This window comes from Gavia stellata, chromosome 14 (assembly GCF_030936135.1).
Source record: "Gavia stellata isolate bGavSte3 chromosome 14, bGavSte3.hap2, whole genome shotgun sequence".
NCBI lineage: Eukaryota > Metazoa > Chordata > Aves > Gaviiformes > Gaviidae > Gavia > Gavia stellata.
The window spans coordinates 17,003,223-17,029,506 of NC_082607.1; the positions used below are offsets into that span (position 1 = coordinate 17,003,223).

At 46.5% G+C, this 26,284-nt stretch overlaps 1 protein-coding gene across 7 annotated transcripts in view; it reads right to left on the reverse strand.

Annotated features, from left to right (window-relative positions):
• The window catches only part of SEPTIN6 (septin 6), a 31,991-nt gene that overhangs the window by 1,305 nt on the left and 4,402 nt on the right, over nucleotides 1-26,284 (reverse strand). Inside the window, exons 2-10 of one of the 7 annotated variants that reach the window (XM_059824637.1) lie at nucleotides 23,804-23,918; nucleotides 16,045-16,240; nucleotides 14,697-14,883; nucleotides 14,297-14,458; nucleotides 8,307-8,403; nucleotides 7,872-8,040; nucleotides 7,231-7,363; nucleotides 6,385-6,575; nucleotides 346-682 (exon numbers count right to left, since the gene is read on the reverse strand). In XM_059824637.1, coding sequence (XP_059680620.1) covers nucleotides 658-682; nucleotides 6,385-6,575; nucleotides 7,231-7,363; nucleotides 7,872-8,040; nucleotides 8,307-8,403; nucleotides 14,297-14,458; nucleotides 14,697-14,883; nucleotides 16,045-16,240; nucleotides 23,804-23,918 — 1,275 coding nt within the window. In that variant the 3' untranslated portion in view covers nucleotides 346-657. The other 6 variants (XM_059824640.1, XM_059824636.1, XM_059824635.1 and 3 more) reach the window with 6 other exon arrangements.

Here is a 26,284-nt window from a genome sequence, read left to right on the forward strand (position 1 = left end):
TGCATCCTGATCGTTCAGCAGGGTCAGGACGTGCGGATTCACCCACATACAGAGAACTTAGCCTGCACACAGTGCGACTGAAGGATCAGGGTCACAACAAGCAAGTCTGAAATGGAAATGAGGATTACATGCCGGTCTTCAGGTAGCATGAATTAGCAAAAGAAAAAATAAAAGCAACTTAAAAAAGACAGATGATGTCATGAAAATGACACCAAGTATAAAGAGAAGAGAGTTTTTTGTCTCTCAACTATGCAATAATTAAACTAAGGCGGTGTTGTCATTTTAACGTCACCAATAAATACATTTAAACTGCGTTATTATTTTGCCAGCAAAAATAACTCACAGAACTTATTTCCACATCCCTATTTATCTGGGTGGAGAGGGACCAGGAGAAAGGGGAATCCATTAATTGTAGGGAAAAAAAAAATGTGGAATTTAAAGTTGCAGCATCCAAAACCTTGTTAGGACTAATTTTACATTGTTTAATAAAAGCAATAACCGCCAGTACATAGCAAAGACAGAATCACAATGAGGATATAGGAGAGAGCAAGGGTAACACCATGGAAAGGTCACAGCTGAAATGCTGTCACGTTTTATTAGACCCTCCGATTTAACAAGTAAATGAAGGTCCATTCCAGCCCATTGTATTCAGGGTAATTACTCAGTACAGAGCCATGGGTTACTGTAAAAGAAGGGCAAAGAAAACAAAAAACGAAGTAAATGTTAACCAGAATTCACTGTCTGATGAAGTCTTTATTTAAAAACAAAACTCATCCAGAAATACACAGAGAAGACACCTGCAGGCAAACCACAGTTGCACTTGGCCAGAGTGAACTTCTGGCCACAGTGAGCAAAACACCCTCCTTTTTAGTGCAAATCTTGCAGTAAAACAAGGCTTTTGCTGAATAGAAAAATAAGAGAAGCAACCTGCCAGCATCTGTATGCTTCTGAACAGATGCCAAATAAAAAAAATAAAGGTAATACTTTTTGCATTAAAACCAGAAATTGTCGGAATCACTGAGAAGAAAGTCAAAGAAACATCATCATCTTTCTTCACAAACACTGATATGTACAGCAGGGTGACCAGCTTTCCCTGAGATTGGATCCAGGATGTGCATCCAGGCCAGCACACTGAGAGGGAGACAAGGCAAGAGATCCTTCGTGACCCCTGCAGCATTCAGAGAACACTTAGTTGCAAACCGTGGATCCAAGTTTGAGAATCCCCCAAGCCTGGGGACTAGAGGTTTGGACTTGGGCCCACGCCTGTGAGGATGTCAACTTTTGCAAAAAGTCCTTTAAAATTATTTGAGTCACACACGGCAGCACAGGGGGGTAATGAGGGGTTAGACACAGCAAATTAAAAAGGGGAGAGGGCAGCCAGTCTCTTGAGACAGCACGTCCCACCCCATGGCAGGTTTGGGTTGCATTCACAGCGGTCCCTCAGGAGGGGCCAGATGCACCCCACCAAGCAGCCGCGCTCTCTTACCATGCAGCCCTTGCACAAAATGGAGGGAGAAACAAAAAGCCGAGCAACTGAGAAGAGGGGACACTAGCCCTACGAGCGCTCGGCAGCCTGCTACTCCCCAAAGGGGAAGAGGTATCAGCAACGAGCATCTCTTGCCAGTTCCACGTAGGCTATTGCTGAGTTCTTCACATGAACAACCATAACCCAGAACAGCCAAGGGTGTGGATTCTTGCTTAAAACAAAATGGTGAGCGCAGGAAGGGAGCAATGAGTAAAGGTGAGCAAACAGGCACAATGGCATAGCTGCGTGTTAACTGAATGTGGGGGCATTCGCTTCTGGTGTGAAGGGAAAGGTTCTACAGGAAACCCGAACTGAAAATGAAAGAAAAAGGCAGATTAATGGTTTTATGGATTAATGACAAAAAACAAAATAAAAATATAAATGTTTCCTAACACACACACACAAAAAAAGAAATGTTGCTAAGTGTTAATAAGGTTTAATTTGATTACAAAACATGCTTTATGCAGACACACACATGCATACACACACACACTCAGCAGTGGGATGAACCAAATCTATTTTCTAAAACAATCCTTTCACAGTTTTGCAAGCTACAGGACTCATCAACTGTGACTTGTTTGTATCCTTGCAAAACAGTGGAGCCCTGCAATACTTTATGGATCAATATGGAGAGTATTTTTCTGTATTCTGGAAAAGTACCATATATACATATTTAACTTAGCAAGGACAAACGCCCATTGAAAAAGGCACTGTCTGCATTTGTATACTGGGAACAAAGAACTTCATTTGATTCAAAGCCCGGCACACAACAGTGTACAGTTATGAGGACTGCCAAAAGCAATCCAAAACCAACAAAAATCAGTAATGTTCACTCTAACTGCACTTTAGCCGTGCCTTCGTATTCAGCACCAGAATGAACACTGTTACTCTTTCAGCTTATTTTTCCACATTCAGAGCCTGATAAGCAGAGAATTGTTCTTTTCATTGTTTTACAGTTACCGTTGGCAGGAGACATTGATTCAACCGGACTGCTCAAGACGTCTGCAAGCTCCAGTTCGAGTCGGTGCAAGACCCTTCTGAAGCTCTTCTGTTAAGTGGAACGTCCCATTGAAATTAAACTCAAATGCCTCTCACTGACAGCATAATGTTTACTTGCTTTTCCATTTCCCTTGGTGGAGCTAAGAGGGAAGGAATCCTGGAATCAGCTTTTCCCTATTTAAGGGCAGACTGTAAGTTAGTTTGGACTGTATCCTGGAGAGAATGTAAACCCTAGCTTTGTTTGCAGGGAAGGGTGGACTCGAGGCTGAGTTGTTAGGGTGTTTTATAGTTAAGTACTGCTGTTCCAATAGGTCCCTTCTCTGAGAGACCTGCGCACCTCAGCCTGGGGTGCTGTCACTCTTGCCTTGGATAATAAGTATTGTTGCTCTGTCAAGAAGCAAGACATTCCTGTGGGAGCTTTCTTTTTCCTCTCACCAGAGAATCAACAGCAAATTAAAAAGGCTCAGTTAAACACACTCAACCTAGCTATAAGTAGACAACTGTCATTAGCAGTTTAACTAATAACCCTAATGAGGATGCCGCTCTCCTGCCAGGCAGATGCATTTCTTACGCATCTTTGCTTAAATGAGCTTTCATTTTACAGTAGATGCTGGCACTTTGCACTGCAGACACTTGCTTATGGCCAGGTTTGTTAACCCGTTCAGGCAACCTTATCTGTTCCACAAGCCTGCCCATGACTATGTGGCCACCTTACATCCCCGCTCACATGAAGGCAGAGACACTCCGGACAGAGTCACAGCAACTGGAGCACAGCAGACTCACAGCATAACACCACTGACAGGGCTCTGCTCCAGTGGGAGCTCTCCACACCTTGCCAGAACTTCTCGGAAACTTGGATGCTGGCCTTATTGAAGGGCAAAGTGCTCTGGCAGGCTTTCTGGACACATCTGGAATACAGCCCTTTTCTACCACTAGCCTTACTCTAACCATGGGCACACTTGGCATGGCTCCCCGGAGCGTGGGTCTGTGTCTGCCTGCTACAACTGAACATCCAATCCATGGGCAACCCACTTGATTATTAAAAATGTCATAAAGTCTCTCAGTCTATCTTCAGAGCCTTCATTATCTGCTAAATGCTCAGCCCACCACCTCTTGCGGTTTTGGACAACCAACTATAATCGGTCAGCAGGTGAATAATGGTTTGGTTACTGAGCAGTAGCTTCTTTAACACCCCCTCATGCATACAATACACACACACACTCGTACACACACATAGTTTGGTGATTCTCTGGTGCTTTGGGACAAAGGAAAGCTCTAGGTTTGGCAGATTTTACCATCTGTTAGTATGTGAAGGGTGGGGATAGAAACTAGTCTTGCATCTACTTTCACCTGCACTGTAACTACAAGTTAACACGACAACTTGGAGGGATGGGAGGGAAGGAGGAGAAAGGGAAAAGACGTTTTCATGGCTAGCTGGGTTCTATCATTAGCACCACATCTCCATAGCAATTGTTGCCATAGTATCAACATGGCCTATGTGATTAAATAATATAATTTATTTCTAAGGGAGATAGAATAAAGAAAATGGAGCCAACAAAGTGCTGGGAAGGTTTAAAAGGAAGAGAACCTAATCCTTATTTTTCTACGTTTCATGTCCTAATACTGAGTCTCTCTGCATTTTACTCTGCAGAATCTTTAAAGACAAACTTCACTGCATCCTTCTTCTACAACTGCATTTGTAGAGAGAGACTGGTAGAGCTCGTATAGTAAGGGTGAAAGCAGAGGAGGACAGAGATAATACTTATAGGCTTCTGGACTTGCACAGGGTCTGCTTTTTTAGGAACTGTTAACTGATCCCACTGTGAGGTCTATATTAGTTAATGACGCTTACCAGGACAATGTGCCTCATGCACCATGCAGCCAAACAGCAGCTAACTGTAAAACAGCATACATGTAAGAGCTACTAGTGATGATAATGATGTAACAATAACAAAAAAAAAAAAAAAAAAAAAGAAACCAAGTCATGATTAGTGCAAATTACAGAGCTTGGGTTTAGAAAAGTCACCTGGCTAGTGTACTGCCAGCCACTAGTAAACAAGATACAAATTAAGCTACAGCTTGTGAAATTCATGGATTGTTAGAGATATTTATGTTCTAAATACTGAAATGAATTACTAAGGACAACTGGAGAAGTTACAGAGTAAAGAAAGCAGCACCATTTCTAACACAGCTGTTTTCCTGGTGGAGAGAGAGGCCTCCCAGTATCTTCCCAAGCCTTACTCTAGCATTGACCTATCACTTTCATGGAGTTTTCTGTGCCTTTCTGTGTCCTTAACTGACAAGGACGGTACCAATGCTTTTCCATGTTAATGTGCTTGGTGTCAAGGAGCTCTTCTGAGATCAGAACTGATTCTAGGAACAAGAGTGTGACTTGGGCCACAGCGACTAATTGCTCATACCACAGGGCATGTCGTCTCCCTTTTCTGCATTCCTGACCCTGACTGATCTCAGGGCTGAAGTCTGCAGTCCTCAGTGTGCAGATGTCTGAGGGCTCTAAGCATGAAAGAACTCAGTTGAGTATTCCTCACACAGTCCAGGCTGGGGAGAGAAGTCTGTCCCCAGTCAGTCTCAGGCTCCTCAGTATGAAAAGATATTAAAACCCCCTGAAGGTAATTCAAGAGAGCAAATCAAAATACGCAGTGGAAAAAGGAACGGACAAGCGAGAAAAGGGCAGGAGCACTAATTGCTCATCGCAAAAGAATGTTGACATTGAAGGAGCTCCAGCTCAAAACTAAAAAGACTAAACCAGGATCTCATTCTGGTTATTGGATTTTTCCTCTCCTGTCTCATTTGATTCCAAGCTCAACAGTCAAGGACTATTTTCCCTGACAAACAGTCCTGTCAGCTCCTTGGGCATGTGCCATATTGTTCATATTAACAGCACTTCTCCAAGTACTTAAGATTGTGTAGCGCAGGCAAGATTTATGCTGCATTTTCCCCAGGGATGTGCAGAGAGGGGATTATGGCAGTGGTATAGAAAACAGACCCTTGTTTATCTGCATACTGCTCTTTGTGCGCATGCTAAGGCGGCACAGCACTCCGTTTTGGGAAACATACCACAGTGAGAAGAAAAGGAACTGGTCATTGCTAGGTGAACCGGGAGGACTATTTCAGCTGTACAGCTGGTTGCTCTTGACCAACTGCAGAGCATTAGGAGCCTGGCATGGGCACTGCAGACAGACCAGATGACAGGACCCTGACAAGGGGCTGGATCCTGTCACACCAGTCCCTGGCATGGGGAACCCCTGCTAAAGCCCTGCAGTATCTCTCACTCTTTCTGTGGAGGGCAAAAGGCTGATTTAGGGCTGAAGAGGGTACTAGCACTAACAAGGAGCTACGACCTGTCCCCTCATTTTGCAGCCTTACATTTTGCAGATTCCAGAATTAAAGACTGTTAGTCTCCCTGAATAATTTCCACAGTATAAGGTTTTTCCCAACCTAGACAAATAAGACCCTGAGACAGGACATGCTCCTCTCTGGGAGTAGCAGGACATCTCTGCTACCCACACCCTAGCCTTGGCAGCCAATATCGTTCCACTTCATTACAGGCACTGACAGACCAAGGGAGGCGCAGGGAATCTCGGCAAATAAAACCAAGTTCATCCTCTCCCATGCTGTCAGCAAGCAATGAGGGAGGTTAGCACTGCTCCGTGCTCTTCTGGATGACAGCTGAAGGTAAAATCCTTCCAGCTAGTGCTCAGCCTTACTAGGGATTAAATCTGGCTGCAAATCTTCCCCTTATAAGGACTGGCTAGGTTGGGAGAGAGATATGAACACCCAGAAAAATAGTAAAAGAGAACCATTTCCAAAAAGCAAATACCACTGGATTAGCAACTTACTTTTTTCTTTCTTTATCTCTTTTAAGAGTTTGCGATCCTCCAGCCTGCTGAGCCTGGGATTGGAGCAATTCAGCTGCTGTCTTCCTTTGTTTAAATGCATTTACTTCATCATCCAGAGACTTCTTCTTATCCTCTAGCTTCTTTTTTTCATCCTGATGTAACTTCTTCAGGCGATCAAACTTTTCGTGCAGCTAGAGGGAAAGGAGAGAGGTGAGTAGGACCCAGCACTACCAGATATTCTGTTCACAGGAAAAGAGGAAGATGGAAGGATCCCATGAGATCGAACCTGCAAGTTTCCATTGGTCTCTACATCATTTCTAGCCCCCCGAGCTGACACTGCGTAGACAAAGGGCAGGGAACAGTCTCCTTCCACAACAGCTTACAAACCAGGCAGTGTTCTAGTGATGCACCATTGCACAGACTAACAATAGAAGATTGGGAGAATATAATCATAAAAAAAAATTAATCCCTTTCCAGGGATCTCCGCCTTATTCCTCTTTAAAGGTCAGTAAATTAATGGATTTTTCACAACGCTAAGGAAGTTTTATATCAGGGCTTATATCAGGGGCTGTTTCCCTCCTTGAATTTTGCCATACTGCAACTCTCCATCAGAATCAAGACTATGGCACTTTCATAATGCAGTAAATTGTACACTACAAGCACTGTATCTAGTTTTGTCCTACAGGATGAACACCTTAATGTCCCCATGACCTCAAGTTAAACTTTAGACTTTTTGATAACAAAGTCCTAAACCACACTCTGCAGAAAGTGCTTTGGCAGCAACTACCTACTTGGGAGTCGATCTATCACTCACAACCATGAAGAGACAAGTACTGCAGTCTTCACCTCTTTTTCAGCCTCCTTCAGCTCCGCTTCTTTTTCCTTGACCCTCTGGACAAACATTTGCCTCATTGCCTCTTCCTTTTTCTGCAGTTCCCCCAGAAACTCATTTCTTTTGGCTTCATAAGTTTCTTGTAAGCTAAAAAGAAAGGAAAGTCCAGTGATACGACTTGGGACAAACTCTTGTTTCCTCTGAGCCTCTGAAATCAGGCCCTCACCGTGAATATTGCTTGCCCACAGCACATTTGCTACTCACCCACCCGCATGTGCCTAAGGTCTTCTTTATTCAACCATTTCTGGGGTCTGTAAGCTATTGCACTTTTCTTTATGTTGAATCTTGGGCAATTCAAAGACACAAACTGGCAACAAACACTAGTTTAGAGCGACACTGTTGTTATTTCTGCAGCACAGACATTTCTACTCCTGTACTTGCAGTTTCGCAGTCAATCCTGCACACACTGTCTGTGATTTCACCTTCCCTCACTCAGCCAGCACCTTTGCTGAAGTCTGGATTTATCTGACCTGGCAGGTTTTCTTGCTGCATTAGTTCTTTACATGCTCTCTCAAGGACAAACACATACACACACACGTGCAGTGCATCCAACAATGCCTCTCTCGAGCTCTCCTGTCTCCTCCAGGGATCCCACCTGAAGGGTTTGCTGTCTGGATCGGTGTCCTTGAAACCCATCTCTTCCAGTTTACATCGCCGGTACAGCTCATAGTGGCGTGTGTGGGTCTGTTCACGAAGGTCTTCCATGTTCACGCGGATCAGCATCTCCCGCAGTTTCACAAAGTCGCAGTGAGCTTCATTCTCCACTGTAAGAAGACATGATAAGGAGTAAGATGGGAGCAGAAACAATGGTCTTTTCCCACATTCCCCACCTGTCTACTCCTCCAACAGGTTTAACAGCCCCTCCGAGCAGAGAAAACTATCACTATAGGCCTGACACAAGGATTTAGCAAAGGATAATTCCCAGTGAGCTATTAAAGTCCAGCAGGCCCTTGCTCCTCTTATGAGAGCCCACTGCCTCCTGGCCGAAGTGTCACCATCCATACCATGAAAATCCCAGGGCTCAACTTACCCTGCACTGTGCCCCAGGGGTACTGACGAGCTTTCATCATTTTGTTTCCTATTTTCAGCTCCTCTGTGCTTCCAATCACTGCAAACGGCAAGTGGGCCTGGAAGACATTTAATGACACCCATGTTAGTCCCTCTCAACTCTGGCTGACTTGCTAGCACACAGAGATTAGCACAGCCACTGAGCAAGACAGTCATTATGCACACGCTAATCTCTGTCTAGTCTAGTCTAGTCACTGGCCACTAGCCCAAGACAAGGGGGAGAAGGGAGGGTCCTTTTTGGAAACCTTGTTAGTACTACCACTCTATATCCTCTACCTGGCTGATCCTCCCAGCCACAGGGTCTCAGGTGAGATGAGCCAGTGCAAGACTAGCATCAGAATGACAGCTTGAACAATGTGCTGCGGTGCTGACTGCAGTGCTGTCCCAGGGGCTTGCCGTGGCTGAGGAGAACATCTGCACAAGCACAGAAGCAATAAAACAGGTCTTGGAGCCTTCTTGATTTTATCCCACCACCACTCCATCAGCTCACACTGGAGCACAAGACAACTTGCTCTGTCAGACCATGAGACTGAAGTCCCTCCTTCATGCCCAGAGTAACAGCTCTTTCCTCCCCACTTGCTTCAGCCCTGGTGAGGAAGGGCTGAACACATCCCTGCTCTGGGTCAGCCTTCGCATCCATGTGTGCCCTGAGGTCTGACCCAGGCTAAGCTGGGAAGGACTCTGCATTCCCTGGGGCTGTGCTGAGCCTGCCCCAGGCTAACACTCCATAGGGCTTCACACTTCCTGCAGCTGTGTTGGGGCTCAACCTCAGCACCCCCTCTCTCAAATCCCGCAGAACTCCTTTACCAAACTGGTTCTGAGAAACCCAAAGGAGTGCCAATGGCTTTATAAAATCCTCATTATGTTGATGCTATGTGCAGCCACTGCTAGATGGCTGCATAGCTAGAGGACAAAGGAGGCCAAATCCAGGGATCACACCCTTGAGGAGGGATCCTGGGGACAGCAGAGCAGAGCTGTACCGCTAGCTCAACTGTGCCTTTTTACACTCTTCAAGCTGAGACACACACTCCACAGAGTACAGTTGTTACAAGTACCTGGAGGCTGACTAAGAACAAGAGGGATTTGCTTTTCAAAAACTCAGAAACAAAAAATAGTCAGTTCTTAGTAAAGAAGATAGTCTCTCTGCAGAAGGCAAAAAGTAAGAGACTTGCCCAGTGCAAGCTCAGCAGATTTGGAACAGAAACACTCCGGACACCTCTCTAGGCTCAGAAGACCTCACCTTACACTCCCCTCATTCCCCCAACTCAGGCAGCCAAGCAAAGTCCCCAGACACTGCTATTGTACTTTGCTGCATCTATCCGTTGTGCAATAAGTGAGATATTTCCCCACCTCCGCTTAGCTCCTGGGAACTATATTGCATTCTGCCAAGCTGCAAAGAAGTCAAGTGCAAGGTTTCAGCACTTAAAAATAAAGTTGCCAGCTCCCTGCACCCACCCCTTCTGCTGAGTTTTGTGCAGTGACATTTGTTAGCTAGAGCTTTTAAAGTGCGCTGAGTTCTGAGCAATTAAAAGGGCCTCAGGAAGCCAACTACATGGAAAATCAGTGACCCTGGATTGCTCTCGAGAGCAGGTAGTAAAGTTTTAATTCCACAGGTTATCTGAAAACTTGGACAAGTTCACAACAGCTGGCACAATCAAAAGATTTCAGAGATTATGTTTTCTGCTTTCAGAGCGTGGCTCATACAGTCAAACTGCAAATACAGCAAAACTGCCTGCAAGCACTCACAAAGATGGGCTCTTCAGCTTTTATTCCTTGGCCTCCCAGCTCTCACATGGGACACACGCAGAGTAAGTGGGGCTGGTGGTCAGTCCGATAGGGCCATCCTGGGCCATGCAGAGGCTCTGTGCACTGGGGCCTCCTGGGTCACTCTCCTTGCCGAGTTACCTTTGCAATCACGCTGACACGCCAGCGCCTGGAGGGACACAGGCCAGCATGGAGCTGTGCTTGCTCTACGCAGGGCAAGTTCCCTGCAGGAGAGGCCAAGCAGCAGAAAAAGGAAAGTGGTCTCCCAGGTTGAAGGAATCTGATTTTCAGCAGAAGGCTGTCTAATCGCAAAGGGCAGGGGATACAAAACACTGGAGGGGAAGGAAACAAAGCTGTCTGAACTGAACAGCCTCCATACCGCAACATGAGGGAGACGCTCCTAGCCAGCTTTCAAAGGAACAATTTGCTGCCTCATTTCTAAAAGGCTGTAGTTTTTCCTGCTTTCAAGACAGACCGCACACAAGCAGCAGCACTATCCACAAACACTTCTGCACCTGGGGTCAAGAAGAATTGTCAGTGGTCCCTGTGGACCAGGTCTCTTGCCTCTCCATTGGCTGCAAACAGGCCTTGCATGTCCCACGGCGTCCTATTGTGCAGCCACCGTCAGGCAGCCTGATGGGGGAGAAGGCAAGCAGAGACCCCAGGGCAGAGCAAAGGCCACACACCACCTTCGGCTGCTCTGGAAAGAACTGGAGACATCACATTGCAGGGACATGCTGGCTACTGCCAGGCACTGGGTGGGCTCTTCACCTACTGCAGGTCAGGCTCCTCACCACGGGACGTGCTGGAACTGGTCTGTACCTGTGTCCAACTGCTAGAAACTCTGAAACACCCCAGATACTACAGCCACAAAGGCTACAGACTCCTCTGCAGGCCTACACAGTGCTATTTCCAGAGGAAAAGCCATCACAGTTCTGTGGCGCCTGAGGTTTCAGGCCAGCCACTCCCTCTCCAGGACACAGGATCAGGTGAACATTTGCTAGAGGCAATGTGCTCCCCACTGGTGACCCTCTCCTCCACAGCCCACCAGAGCTGCCCACCAGAGCTGCACACTTCTCTCCTCTTCCCATCCTGTCACGTCTGGGTGAGAGCTCCCAGACCTCCCTGTTGGCTTCTTCAGACTGTCCATAAGGAGCATCCCATGGTCGGCTTCTCCCACAGCTTCAAATGCTTTTTATTTGCTTTGTATCCAGATCTCTGGGACACTGAAATAAGGGGATTTCCAAGGCATAAAGCAAGGGATGGGAGCAAGCGGAGGAACTTGAGACAGGGGCAGAAACACCATGCTATGGCCACACAGGCACAGCCTGAACCTCAGCCTTCCATGGGCCCAGTTACCCTCAACAGCAGAGTCTCTTCCTCCACTGGTACCAACAGTTCGGCTGCTGTCTTTGCCAGGGAGAAAGTGCCGGTGATTTCCTTCTTCCATCAGCAAGGAAGTTCCAGCTCACACCATGTGTGACAGCTCATGTAGCTGCATGTGGTTTCACTTAACTAGCAGGTGTAGGGAGAATATTTTCTTCAGTAATTAGACTAATTCATTCAAAATGGAAAAGCCAACAGGGAGTTGAAAGAATGGGAGAGCTTGTTTTTCTTATTTGATTTAAGAATAAAATCCAGTTGGGAAGAGACCTAAAGAATTTTGGACAGTGTTTTCTCTGAACTTGTAAATATATGCTTGATGGGATTCTCAAAAAGACCAAATCAGTTTCCAGGAAAATCAGGCATCTTGTTCTGAAGATTTGCTTAATCCGATTATTTTCTAAATACCTCACTTGACGCCTTTGTTCATGGTTAAATACTTTTGTTTCTGCTCCTGATGGCACAGATTTGAAATCCTTCAGTTAATCAACTCCTGCCATATCAGGCAATATTTTCTCTGTTTAGTAAGCCAATGTGGAATGCAAAATACTCTGGGAAAAAATTCCTAATGCATTCAGCACAAGTGGATATAATAAAATAAAATGCACACGAAATAGTGAGTTTGCGTATTTTAAAGCTTAATTTTACTTTTCATGCAAAAGACAACTAATGCAGGTTATAAGCAAAACATTAAGTAATCAAAAAACCAGTCTCAATTTTCTCTGTAACTAAAAAAGAAAAAAAATAATGTTACTGATCCAGAGAAATTACTGGTCAGCAAGAAGCACTACTTAAGCATGAAGACTGCATTTATAACCTTTCAAAGATGTTGACCTGTAAAAGGCAAAGATAATAAAGTTTTCTGTAGAGAAGTACAAACACAAAGGTTAAGGCAACTGATTTAAATCAAACTTTCCCATTCCTCAATTTTAAACATGACTAAAATTGGCAATTTAAGTCACAAACCTAAATCAACCCATCCTAGCTCTTTTACTGGTCTCAATCCCTCCACAAGCTCACCTCCTGACCTAAAGCATAAGCAGATTTGTCTTATCTGCTAATAAAATCAGTATTGGATACAAGTTTCCCAGGCCTGCAAAATTGCCTTGATCAGATTCAGATTCTGGCCTGCTTAGTCCCCATAAACCTGGTAATTATGATTTACATCAGTTTAATGGAGGATTTAAAGAGTTGATCTCTCTGTGGAGTAGCTGACACAATGCGGAATGTCTACGATCCGAGACAGCAATTCGCTCCCAGGAGACAATGTAAATGGCTGAAAGGAAAGTTGAGCAGCGGTTTACCTCCACGCTCAGAAGGGCCAAGGGGAGAAGACTTCTCCCTTTGTCATCACACCTCTGGTTCCTTGAGGATGGAGTGATGTTGCACCTTCGTTTTGAGGAGTAATGGTAGTCCTGCACAGCGAGAGCACTAAGCACCGAGAAAGATGCCATCACAGAACTACTCTGACCAGGAAACCACGACTGACAGCTCTTACAGTAGGACAAACTTCATGTTTCTTTCAGGCCTCTCCACAACACTCTACAACTATTAATATTAGATCAAGAGACGACACAAAAGCACGTCAGCTAGACCTGTACTTCATCAACAGCAGTTAAGCAAGCAACTTCCCCTATTTGCTTTCCTGTAAAAAGCCTTCTGGAAAATGGGAGCCTGGTCAGGATGCAATGCCAGAGGGGCCAAGGGACAGCTTGCTCTGTCTTCAGGGAGCCACAGAGAGACACCCACGATGCTGGGAATGCCAGAGTCAGAACGAGCACCTGCAGGCACCTCGAGATACGCTTGGCCCAATTAGTGTACCATTTTTCACACATTGCTGATTAAGCTGAGTAACTTCTTGCCACAGGATCCTGCAAGTGCACTGGTGGGGGGGCATCAGGTGATGCGTGGGACAGAAATCTAGAGAAAACTTTGAGCTGAATGTGGTTAGAGGCTAGGGAAGTATTTGGGGGAAGTGAAGCATTGTACACATTCCCTCTCTTCTTATATACTCCAAAAGTGACCAAAAGCAGATGTTTAGGGAAGGGAAGGGCCACTGGGCTGGATGGGCCTCTGGTCCCACCCTTGTGTTCTACTTCTGACATCAGCACTTGGATGTAGCTCAAGGGAAGCCACTGCTCTAACCAGCCTCATTGTATCCCTCTGTGCACCCGTTCCGGCCAACAGCACCAGAGCCAAAAGGCCAAACCAGACCAAGGACCCAGCTAAGTAACTTGATCAGTAATAAAACAGCAACTCAGTGCAGACAGGAGTCCCAGAGCTGGCCAGCTGAAGGGGCTCTGCTGCAAGGACAGCCACAGGCACGAGGAGACACCCACGGAGGCAGGGCTTTGCAGGAAACACCAGCCCAGGACAGCAAAACTGATGTGAAAAATGCAGGGCAAGGAGCAGAGAGGCGCATGTCTGTAGACAGCGTGCCCCTCACATCAGATGGATAATACCCGTCTGATTAATTCATAACCCAGCACTGCCCTTGCCCTGCACAGCCAGCCCTCACCATCTGTCTGACTCCCTACGTGTTTCCAACAGATATGCATTAGGACAAGGAATGCATTTCAGGACCATCTGTTTTCTGACTAGAAAAGCCCACCAGAGAGGCAGCAGCCTACCACAAGGCTCTGCTAGCCTAGGATGACACTACAAGGATGGGATCCCTGTGAATTCCTCTGGTTTTAAGACACAAAATAAAAGGGAAAGTGGATTTAAGAAGCACCCCAGTATGGGACACCAACCCCTACAATGACAGTGCTGTTCTGGGAGAGGAGGAAGCGCCAAGTCACTTACATTCATTGTCCCATTTATCTCCGCCACTGATTCATCGTCTGTTGGGAACTGGTAGATCTGAACCCCGTTACTGACCAGTTCGCTTGTGATTTTAATTTTAAATTTGGTCAGCTCACTCTTGGAAATGGCATCAGATTTGGCAATGATGGGAATGATGTTCACCTAGAAAGGAACAGAGTGGTAAGAAGTCCTCAGCTTTGCTCCAGGGAGTTTTTCCAAGTCTGCAATACAACTTACAAAAACTTACAAGTGCTCAATAAATCTACAGGATTTATCTGCCAAACCAGTCATCTCCACCAGCATAAGGGCTATTCAAAGTGTGGAGATGTGCCCTGGAAAAGCAGCAGCCTTTCCGCCATGCTCTTGGCGAACCTGCCTAGTAAGAGTTAAAAGCGCCTACCTTGCTGTCAAGCTTCTTCATTGTTACCAAGTCCAGGGATTTCAGCGAGTGGCCTGTCGGAGCAATGAAGTACAAGCAAGCGTGGATCCGGGTGTCATGGTAGTTGTGCAAGACCCTTTTTATCTTCAGTTCTTCTTGCAAGTAGGCTTCAAACTGAGCATCAATGAACTCAACAATGGGCTTATAGCTTTGGTATAAAAAAAAAAAAAAGAAAGAGCTATACATCTCACAGTCAGAGAGGTAAACAGACAGTGCTCCTTTGCTTGCTTTTAAGAAACAGGCTGCTTGTTAGATTTCTCTTCCCAAGACCAATTCTCTCAACCTCCCTTCCTCCCCACCTGTAAGAAATTTAAAAGTTGCACTACTGACAAGGAGATATGGTCCTACATCAGACTCTAGCAGCCTGTTTGACAAAACACAGTACTGGAGATTCAGCAGAGGACAGGAGACGCACCATCCTCTCCAGGGCAAGTGGACTCTCATACTTTGAAATGGGAGGGTGAGAGACTTTTAAAAATAAGGATAAAGACTCATTTGCAGCAGAGTGTGTAACCCTTGCTTGCACTCAGGGAGCAAACGGCTTGCTGCTCTCACAGCCCCGAGTCCTGCAGGCGGAAGACACATCTCCATTCAGTACTGCCTTTGCCCAGTGCTCTGGGGGGCAGGAAATCCCTGCAACTCCCTTGCAAGGCCATCTGAAATCCAGAGCCTGTCAGACTCACAATGTAAAGGACATCAGTGCATCTTAAACAAAACTAAAAAGAAAATCTAAAAGACCCGCAACAAAGCAAATCCCATCTACAATGCCTCTGTGAAGATGCACCTTGAAGACAGTCTGGTGGAATCGCACACCCCTTAACTGCCATGCTCCAGCCATGCTGGGCCGTGAGCTGCCACAGATACTTCCCCAGGGTATCTCACCGCACATTTATCATGCTTCCTTTGGCAACATGGAAGAGCCCTGCCAGAAGTGGCTGTTGAGCAAAGCGGTCACTAGACCACTCTAGTCGTTTGGTCAGCAACTTGCAGTCAGCACAGCACAAGGAAACAAGCACAGATGCCCTGGAGCAATCCACTCTCCCCACCAGATGAATTTGCAGAAGGCTGCCAGCAGGGCAGATATTGCTCTGACAGCATGAGAAAAGCTGCTTTGATAGCTGGAACAGTGCTGACATACCACAGCCTCTGTCCTCTCTTCTACCTGTCCCATCCCAAAGAGGTGACACGGACAACCCATAAGAAGGAAGGAGGAAAACTTTACAGCACAGTCTGGCCCAACTGGGGCACACGGAGAGACCCTGAATGAGAAAACCAGGTCACAATACAGCCTCTCTTCCCCTTCACTCACCTGTCCTCTTTGTTGATCTGATCCCCAAAGCCCACTGTGCTCACAACAGTCAGTTTGAGGTTGACATTGCTCTCCTGCAGGTCGTAGGTATTGGATTTCAGCTGGACCCCGGGCTGTGAGTGAGATGCTGGGTCACCTTCAAACTTGGTGTTGAAAAGTGTGTCCATGAGGGTGGACTTACCAAGGCCAGTTTCCCCTATTGCAGAAAAAGACAGTTGAAATGTTCTGTTGAATATTAATATGGCTTGGCCTTTCAGCTTCCAAACGTTAACAGGGGTGAAATTGTAGCAGATGAAAGCAGATCTCATGCTCCAAAGGGATCGTCTGGCAAGCAGAAAGCCATGTACAATGGGAGGTCTGTATTCTGGGCAAATTACATTTCAGAGTCTAATGGCCGTTAATGTCATTAGAAAATAGAGATGAAAAGAAAGAAGTGAAAAGGCAAAGGGGAAAGCATCGTTCAGATCCTGCATAAACCCACAAATGCACTACAGAAGATGCTGTTTTCATTAAAAAGTGGGATGGGGAACGGGTCTCATTGCCATTTCCAAAAAAAGATGCTCCAGATCTATCTCTAATAAGCAGCCACTGAAATAGCCTCCTTCCATGCAGAAACACTGAGAGCTGGTTCCAGTCCTACAGCAAGTTGTGCAGTTGGTTTCTTGTACCCACAACAGATTGAGTTGGGGGATCAGCCTTCTAGACTGGGAGGGGACATCTTCTGTAATATGTGGTTTCCATACCTTAGGGGCTACACAAATCTGCTTCCAAAATCTGCTTCCAAAAGTTCTGCAGCACTGAACTGCTATTTGGATTCCACCTATCAACGGGGAACTATTTCCTTGTCTGGAAGTAAGAGGCAAATCCCAGAGACCAGTCTTAAACTTGTTTTAGATACATCCCAGGAAGAACAAAACAAATCCCTCCGTGCACTCATTCCACAGGGCAGCTTCCCCTACCGTGCTCTGACAATGAAGCCAGCTTTCTGAGCTCAAAGGATCTGACTTTGTGCTAAACCCATAAGGGGTCTGGTTTGCTGCCCTGTGAGGGCTGTTGTGTTTTGGGGAAACAGCAATTTCTGAGCTGCCCAGCTGGCTTTTGCTGAAACTTCAGGAGACTGATGAACCCCACCCACTGTGAAGGCTGCTCCTCCAGCCCACTGCAGGACCACAGTGAGACTGTGTCTGGCTGAAGCAGCCTTCCCCGCCCTCCCTGAGCCCTCAGATCCCAACGAAGACACCTTCATCATTTTCCTACTTTGCTCAGAAGAAAAGAGTCCTGCAACAGACCCAAACTTGCATGAAATGCCCAATTCAACTAGGGGAAACTCCTCCCCATCCTCCCCCATCCAAATCTCCCAGCCTCACCCCTGCAAGCAGGCAAATTCCTCTCTCTTGGACCCAGAAGGGATTTCTCTCACTCAAGGCTGAAGTACATATCAGGCAGGGCAGGGCAAACATTCACTGCTCTGGGAACTGAGCGATCTCTGATTGCCAGGATCATATATCAAGTATCTTTCCAGAAGTAGCAAGATTCATTAACATTTGAAAGTCAAGGTACACCTTGAGCTGCAGAGCTGCGCAGGAGCCAGCTAAGAGCTTGTGCTCCTTCACCAATTGATGCCAGCTACGGCCAGACCAGCCACAAGTCCAGTCGCTCTTTGCACCGATCTCCTTTGCAATCCAAAGGGGAGAAGAGGCAGTCAGCACCAGGAGCTGGCGACGCTGCGATCCCTTATGCTACATCAATGCATCAGCCATATCTACACCACCACCGACCGGAGTGCACTAGCACGCTGAAGGGAGGGGGACCCAGCAAAGCACAAGCTTATCTCTGTCACTGGAAGAATGAGCTGGACCACCCAGAAAACTCATGGGTGATCACAGCAAGGCCTTCATTGACTTGGAATCTCATAGTCTGGGCTTTTGGGGTACCATTTGCCCCAAATGAGGAGCAGGTGCACCAAGTACAGCAGACCAGAGCATCGCCATGGTTTGGATGGAGATTTTGAGAGTTAACAGCAGATAGCCTGCACAACCCACCAGGTCTTTCTCAGGGATTCCAGGAAAACAGCAGCGTAAAAAAAGACAAAAATCTGAACAGCCTGAGAAGGCTACAGCATTTCCAGAGCCCCTGCCAAGAGATGGGTGGGACACAGCAGGGAGTTGGCTGCTTGCCTGTGAATGTCAGGATCCCTGATGGGGCATCTCAGGACAGGGGAGCTCATCAGCCCTGGGGTGCAGGAGCATTGCCCACACACCAGCCTGCAAACCCCCTCCTGTGCCGCTGTCCCACACTCTCTGTCCCACAGCCTGGCAAGCCCTGAGGCAGGGTCGGATCCAGCAACCCACGCCCCGAGCCTCCAGGGCTGCAGGACAGGGTGACAAGGGAGCAGCAGTGTCGACCAGGGCACAGAGCTGCTCTCTGCAGTGGATAAACAAGGTCACGTGTAAATCATGCAGGCTTCCAGGCAGACAAAACACCCTGTAAGCCACCTCTCGTTTCTGCCTCCCTCCTTCTTTAGGGCGAAAGGTGTTCACGTGAGGCCAAGACTATTGTTTAAACACATCCTGAACCTGCTAATCATTGCCTACTTTAAATCAATCTGATGTCTTGTTTCCAGCAGGAGTGACTTTAACTGTCTGAGGGGCCAGCAGAAGTGCATAAGAGATGCAGGCAAATTTTTAAGGCAGAACATGCTTTTATACTCCATCTCATGCCAGCTACACAGGGCCAGCAAAGGCAACTTCAAACTGACACACTGAGGTTTTCCTTTTGAAAGGGGAAGATCCGAACTGGTAAGGCATTTTTCCATAGGTGGGAGTTGCCCATTCACACACCTACAACCTTGTGTTTAAAACACAAAACACCCAGCCACTAACACAGCGTCTCAAATGTGAGGTCTGCACACCAGAAAAGACATTCAACCAGCAGATACACCCATCCCCACACTGTGTAACCCCACCGACACGGCACGGCATTAAAGCCTGCCAGGGAAGAGGAGGATGGAGGAGAGAGGAATGACTGTCCCAGCTAAAAGAAACACAACGTTAACACTTATGGAGTGACATGAGATGGTAAAAGATTGAAGATGTTAATGAAGTGTTTCGCTGTGTTAAATATGACCAGAGCTAGGGAGCGGTGCTACTCTGAAGGGCAAAATGGCAGAAGGGAGGATTTCTGAATCTCCTGGGAGTTTCTGCTTGACACAGAGGCAACTTTCTGCTGGTTGGAAGATGTAAGTGGTGCCAACTGCTTCTTGTAAGGACAGGAGTCCAGATGGAACAGATGGTCTGATGAAAAGGACAAGTAGTCTGCGCTCGTTCCAGCCGACAGTGCTGGAATCTTCTCCAAAAAGCAGAAACAATGAATGGGGATTAAGGGAGACAGAATTACCGTGGAAAAAGCAGCGGTGTATGCAAACCGAGTGAGAGGCGTTCTTGGCAGGGAGATTATTTCCTGATGTCAGGCTTATAGGCACACATGTGATTTGATCTCCAAAACGGTACTTCAGGATTATGCAACTCAGCCAGTGGTCTGCTCTCCCAAAGCAGGGCTGACAAAGCGCTGAGGGGAGCACAGGGCAGGGAGGATGACCTTTACTGTCAGAGTTCTGCACCAGGAAGCTCTGACAGCTACTAAAAAGCTGTAGCTTTGTGCCTTTCATCATGGGATGGATTTTTGCTGTTAAGTCTGACAATTTTCAGAGATGTGGGGGGGAAAAAAAAAATTGCAAGAGACACCACACCAGTCAGGCTCTGGACATGTAGCAACCCTACACCAGTGCCCGGAAGGCACCATCCACGCTTAACACCCGACAGCCTGCCAGGCTAGAGATGCTGTGCCAGGCTCCCTGTACCTCCTCTTGGTCTCCTGAGACATGCTCCCTGCTCCAACTGCACATGCCGTCTTCAGTGCTCGATGGAAACGGTTCATCAAATCCCTCATTGACAAAGCAGTGGCACCACTTGCAAAAACACAGCTGGGACGAGTGCCACTCTCCTCCCTTCAGCTACTCTACAGAGATCCTCTGCTCTGGGACCAGACTGCCCTCCCTGTGTTGCCTGGGCAGGATGGCGCTCACACTCTCTGCGGCTCTCCAGCTGGTGACCAGGCAGAGCCAGTGCCAAAAGACACCAGGCACCAGTGCTGCAAAGAGTGATCCTGCCATCGACACTGCAAAGCGACACATCGTGCTGTGCAGCCAAGCAACACCAGCTATTCTGGGTGAGATGGAAATGAGGTGAGGTGAGAGGTGGAGGTGAGATGCTACCAGAGCTGTCTCTGACACTGGCCAGCAGCTAAGGTGGAAGAACAGAAGAAGCTGTGCTCACAGAAAACGCTCTTCCTTTGGGAAGATCCCAGCTTCCCAAATCAAAACGGGTACCTTTGTGCTGAATGCACCTTCATGGCTTCTTCCTTCCACAGAAATTTTGGCATCCTAAAAACCCCGCAGCAATAAGCTGAATTATACACCACAAAAGCTGTACCTCCTTTTTTTGTGCCTGGTGATTTAATTTGCTCTTCCCTAGCACATGTTAAGTGAAACAACAAACAACTGCTCTCTGGACCCCTGCTCCACATCACTCAGGATTTAAGAGGCCCCAGTCGTATCATCCTCAATCGACTCTGTGGGAGGACAGAGGAGCCCTTGGAGTACCTCCTTGTTCAAAGGCATGGAACAGCTTTCACGAGAGAGCAACACCTGTCCTTCATGCGATTAACAACCATGGCTCCAGATATCAAATAATTCAATCTTAAAGAAAACATATATGCATGCACAGCCCTTTCATGTGAAGAAATGGGAGATAATCCAATGTAGCAGGTTTGTTGAGACAAGCCCTGAGGCAGCTCAGCCTGATAAGGCCATCTCTCCCAGAGCGAGGAAAAAACAGTTCTTTTCATCTGACAGGCGTAGAGATGCCGCACGATTCACGCATCACAAGGCAAAGGCTGGGCTGCGGGTGGAAGAGAAGCAACATGGGCTTACAAAAGATGCTGAAGCACCTCAGAGGACTACCTGGCTCCCAGCCGCCACTGTCTGCCCCAGGGGACCAGCAGTGAGGGCACACGAGAGGGCTGAGGAGACCCGATAGCTTTTCGGTTGGAGAAACCCTGTTCTTGCCTCAGCTGGTTGTACCAGTGACCACAAAAGAAACCACTGGGCAGCTTCCAGGCCGTACAGCTTATCACCCCACAGAAAGCTGCCTGCTGGAGAGCAGACGGCAGCTCTGCACGAGAAAACCTGTGCACATGCCTCCCTTCCCCAGCCGGTGAGAGGTCCTGTGTGCCAAGGGACTCACTCATTTGGAGTGAGAGACCTTAAGCAGTTGTGGTACAGCCCCTGGGAAAAGAGAAGGCATTTCTGCCACAAAATAGCCATTTCTCATTGCACTGAATAGGCTGCTTAGAATCCCCTGCAAATCCTGGGAGACAGGAAGGGGGAAACTCCTGCTTATAATGCAATACTACTCTAACGGAACTATCATCTATCCTGGCCAAAACTGAGAAAGTTTGCATTTAAAAATGTCAACCTATTCTTCCTCTTTCTTTCCCCCATCTCACTGAGAAATACAGTCAGCACAGAGGTCTCAGCCATTAAATACTTTGCACTGAACTAAGAGGCAACTAACATTTTATCACAGAAGCTTTAGGAAGAAAATGGTTGTGCTGAGGAATAAAATACCAGAGAAACCATCTGCAACCCCTAACTTCTAACCCCCCTAACCCCTAGGTTTGCTCATTTACTGTATCTTTGGCTCTAGTCTCAAAGGGGAGACAGCTTTCAGCATGAGAAGAGCTAAAAATTGCTCCACTCTGGACATGCTGCTGCGAGTCATTTCTGAAGCTTTCCTTGGCTCCTCCACCAGGAGCTGGAGGAATTGGTGGCTCAGATCCAGTATGGCGCAGAGCAAAATAGTCATTGGATTTTTCCTCCAACGGATGCCACACACAGCAGAAAAATGGGGGGCAATGAAGTGCCCTTCTATCATGCTTAGTGGCCTATGGGATCAGTTCACCTATTTGTCTTGTTGGCTCCAATCCTCATTTGCTCCCTGTTCTTTCAATTTTTCACCCCAAACTCCTGCTGTACAAGTGAGACCCAACAGAATAAATGACAGATGGACTCTGGGACTTTGTTTTCTTTCCCCAGGATGTTCAAGAGCTTAACTTTGTTATCACAAGTTAACAGAGGCACCAGACAACTCTTAAAATACATTTTAAAGCCTGACCTCGTCAAGATTTGCCGATCCTTTTCTAATGAAGCGTATTAAATTTTTCTATAAAGTTTCCTTATTTCAAGATTGACCATGCCTGTGTTATTACTATTCATAGAAAACTGACATTAATAACTAATGCACATTGTTCTCGGCAAGTCCTTGTTATTCAGATCAACAAGCGATTAATGCATTCCATTTCTGTCCTGCAAAGAGGAAAGCAGAGGCATTCAACTCCTCTCCACACATCAAAGTGAACATATAACCACAGGAGGCATCCACTGCTGCACCTATAACTTGTAGAAAAAAACAGAGCAGCTCGATAAATGCAAAAGGAAATACTGTAACACTTCAGTCTTTGGGACAAGAGTTTCACTAGGTCATATCACATTTACGTACTGTGGAAATCACCTAGTGACTCAGCCTGACAGTGACCTCCACTTGTCAGCAAAGTTTATCATCTCACAGGAATGCCATTGTCAGGGAAAGTTTTCTTCTCAGCTCCATTTAACAGGGCTCTGCTTCCCTCTCCTCACTCCACTCCTCTCCTCTCAGACTTAACCCTGTCCTGGGCAAACACCAGGTCCACACCATGAGTGGATCTCTCAAGGAAGGGGGACAGATAACCTTTGTACGGGTGCAGAGCTGACCACTAGCTAAGATGAGTCCCCAGGAGGTATCCACAGCTGCAGCTCTCCCCTCTGTCACACCAAGCACTACTGGGAGCATCTGCAGACAGGGCTTACTCCGAGCAGCCGTGGCCACACAATAACCTCCTGCTCCCAGAGGCAGGGCACCAGTATCAGTAAACCAAACTAACCATCCTATCAGACAATTATTAATTCTCTATTATGAATTTCCTTACCCACCTTACCAAACTACCATACCAAAGTCATACAAGATATTACTTTTGCTACCCGGGAGTGCCTCTGAGGAGGGACCACTTAGGATCCTAACCCTGGAGAAGACCTGTGAGACGGGCAGACTCTGCAGGGACAGACACCAAGTCCTACTACAGCGCCAGGCCCCAGCTGAGATCCATACCACATGGCAGCTTGGATAATCGTCTGACCAGCTAAGGCTTGGCCAGACACTATTTTAATTCAAGCATGCACAGAAGGGAGGAGAAAAAAAATAGCTTTTAGTGATTTAAGAGGAGCATGACTAGTATTTTGTTAAGATAATTATAATAATAATTCAATACCTAACCAAACAAGACCTCAGAACAAAGTTCTCTGGCATGAGTACCTATTTTCTTTTCAAAACATGAAATTGAAACATACTAGGAAAATAAAGATCGTAATAAAAGCCTGGGATTTTAGGCATTTTATTTCTATGGTTCACTGCTTGGTAGAAAGCCATACTGCATAACCTCAGCAGGGATTTCCCAGGGCACCAGTAAATCTTGTAACTGAAAATAGACAGAACAGTGGGGGAAATTTAAATCAAAGCTATTTTGTTAACTCTGTCACCTACAAGCTACATCCAGCTGCAGAGAAGCCCTTTTCAGCAAAAGAACTTCCCAAAATGGAAATACTCACCCACACACAGGATGTTGAAACAAAACCCATGATTAACTGACTTATTAACCAGCTGGTCAGGCAAACTGTCAAATCCTACGTGTCCGGAAAGCGGGACAGTACGACAGCCTTCACCCTGAAATACAATGAAATAGTTGTGTCATTTTCAAGCAAAATACACTTATCTGTATAAACCCTTAAGACCTCCCAAGTAGGATCAACTGCACAGTCCAAGCAGAGATTTGCACATATAGTGTAAATCGTATACTATAAATCATGTCAGCGTGCTTTCCTCTTCTCCAAAACAAATCCAGACAGCACAAATAGAATGTTTCATTTGCCACACATTAGAAAGTAGCCCTGTCAGAAAAATATTAAACTGAGCATAACACATACCCAAACACAGCTGCTGAAATAAAGAGGCGGCAAAACATTTGTTTACTGAGAAATTACTTAGACACTCAAGTCTCACCTTATACTGAAAACAAAAAGAATAGCCTGTGCAAAGGAATGTATTAATGATGCCTCCTCCCATAAGCCTATTACAATTCACTTAATGTGAATTGTAACTCATGTGTAATTCACATTCACAGCTGCAATGCCAGAAACTAGTCAGAAACAGTTAGGAAAACCTTACCTACATCTAGTAATTGAACATCCCAAACACACTGCCTCTGCAAAGCTCAAGTGCCGTAGCACAGAAACAGCACAGAATACAGTCCTTAAGCTATCAAACACAGCAGTATCGTCCATTTTGTTGCAAAGATGAAAATCTCAGACTGTAAACAGGAGTCTGTCCAAATCTATAAAATGGCCATTAGCACCAGAAAATAAGGGATCATTGAAGGAAGCTGCAGGGAAGATGCTCGCATGGGCAGGTGGCCAGACCATGCGAGGTAGCAGGTCTTCTCCAGCTCTGAGTGTTGCTATCCGAGCTTTGGAGTGTATCTTTCAAAGCCAGGAACTGAACAGGAAAAAAAAGCTGAGAAAAAGTGTCCAGAAGTGAGCTGCTCATAACCATGTAGCCCTGTCAGAAGGGAGCTGGCACAGGGGTTTGGGAGTGGAGGTACCCAAACCTGCCTGCTGGGGGGCATGGGCCGCTCCTGCCCAGCCACCCGAACGACTTTTACGAGAAGCCCTGCTCTCTCCTATGCCCAACACCACTAACCCAGCCTCCACGGCCAGGCGTCCCCTTTCTGCCCTGGGAAGCAGAAGGGCCGAGCCCCAGCTCAGGCTCACGCTGTGCTCCACACCCAGCACGGCCACTTGCTTCTGGAGCGGGGTCAGAAATTTTCACCTAGCCACTGCACAAAGGCCTATGTACGCCAAGGCACTCTGGGTTCCAAACCTACACAGCAGACAGTAAAAAAACTACACGCAGAGGCTCAACCTCAGAAATGGCATCCTGCAAAATTGAGAGTCAGTGCTAACCCTGCGTATTTGTGTGTACTGGGAAGTTCCCCTCCTGCAGCCCCCCCAGAAGGTATTTCCCTCTCTGGACCAAAGGCTTTTCTTAACAACGTATTTTAGTGTCAAATACAGAAAATACCCCTCTGGCCTTTCAGTTTGCAAGAAATACTACAGCCAAAAGGCAATAGTTTATAGGGTGTAATTTTTAACTTATTCTTTCAGAATCATGTTTTCACATATCTTGAAAGCCTGTTTATAGGGACAGGCATACTGGTTTTCCCTCTTATGTTAATGGCACTGGTATTTTACCCTAGGAGAACATCCCCAGGGACTGCATTTACTACAGTAGCCTGTCAGAGTACAATTACTCGCCTTGTCACCGTTTTGCTGGTGTGTTTTTTTTTTTTCCAAATACAAGGCTCCAAATACACTTCAGCCATTAACCATATTTACCACCCTGTGATGTGTAAATATGTTTCCCCTTAGCCATATTTTGTGTATTAGTCTGACTCTTCCTGCCAAGATGTTCACCAAATATGGTGCTTTATTAATTTCTGAGCACCTTGCCTCCAAACGACATGTTCATCAAGAAGGCGCTTGAGTTCCCCAGCAGATTCTGTTTTCGCCTTCTGAGGATGCAGCTCCGAGGCCCAATAATACACAAACAGCTAAAGCAGAAGAAAGGGAGACCGTCAAGCACACAGATTTTGTGACAACACACCTGAACTCTCCTAAACTGCATTCACCAAGACAAAAACCCAGCACTGGGGTATCTCACGGCTGTGTTTGATCTGCAGCAAGAGCACCATAGCCCCAGTGAAGAACAGATGGGTAGACAAAGTCTGCAAAGGCACGCAAGAGAACCACAGGCAGACTCCTCCTGGGGAAGGAGAAATACCAACTGTATTTTTAATATTCAGCCTTAAAACTGCACCGTTGGAAGACTGAACACTACTCTCCCCAGGAAGCATGGGCGGTAGTGTAGGCTCTCATTAAGAACAAATCTTCTCCTCATCCCTAAATATAAGTGTGATCCAGATGGAAGAAAATAAACAGTAGAAGTTAAGCCACTCTCGGCTGAGAGGAGGCATT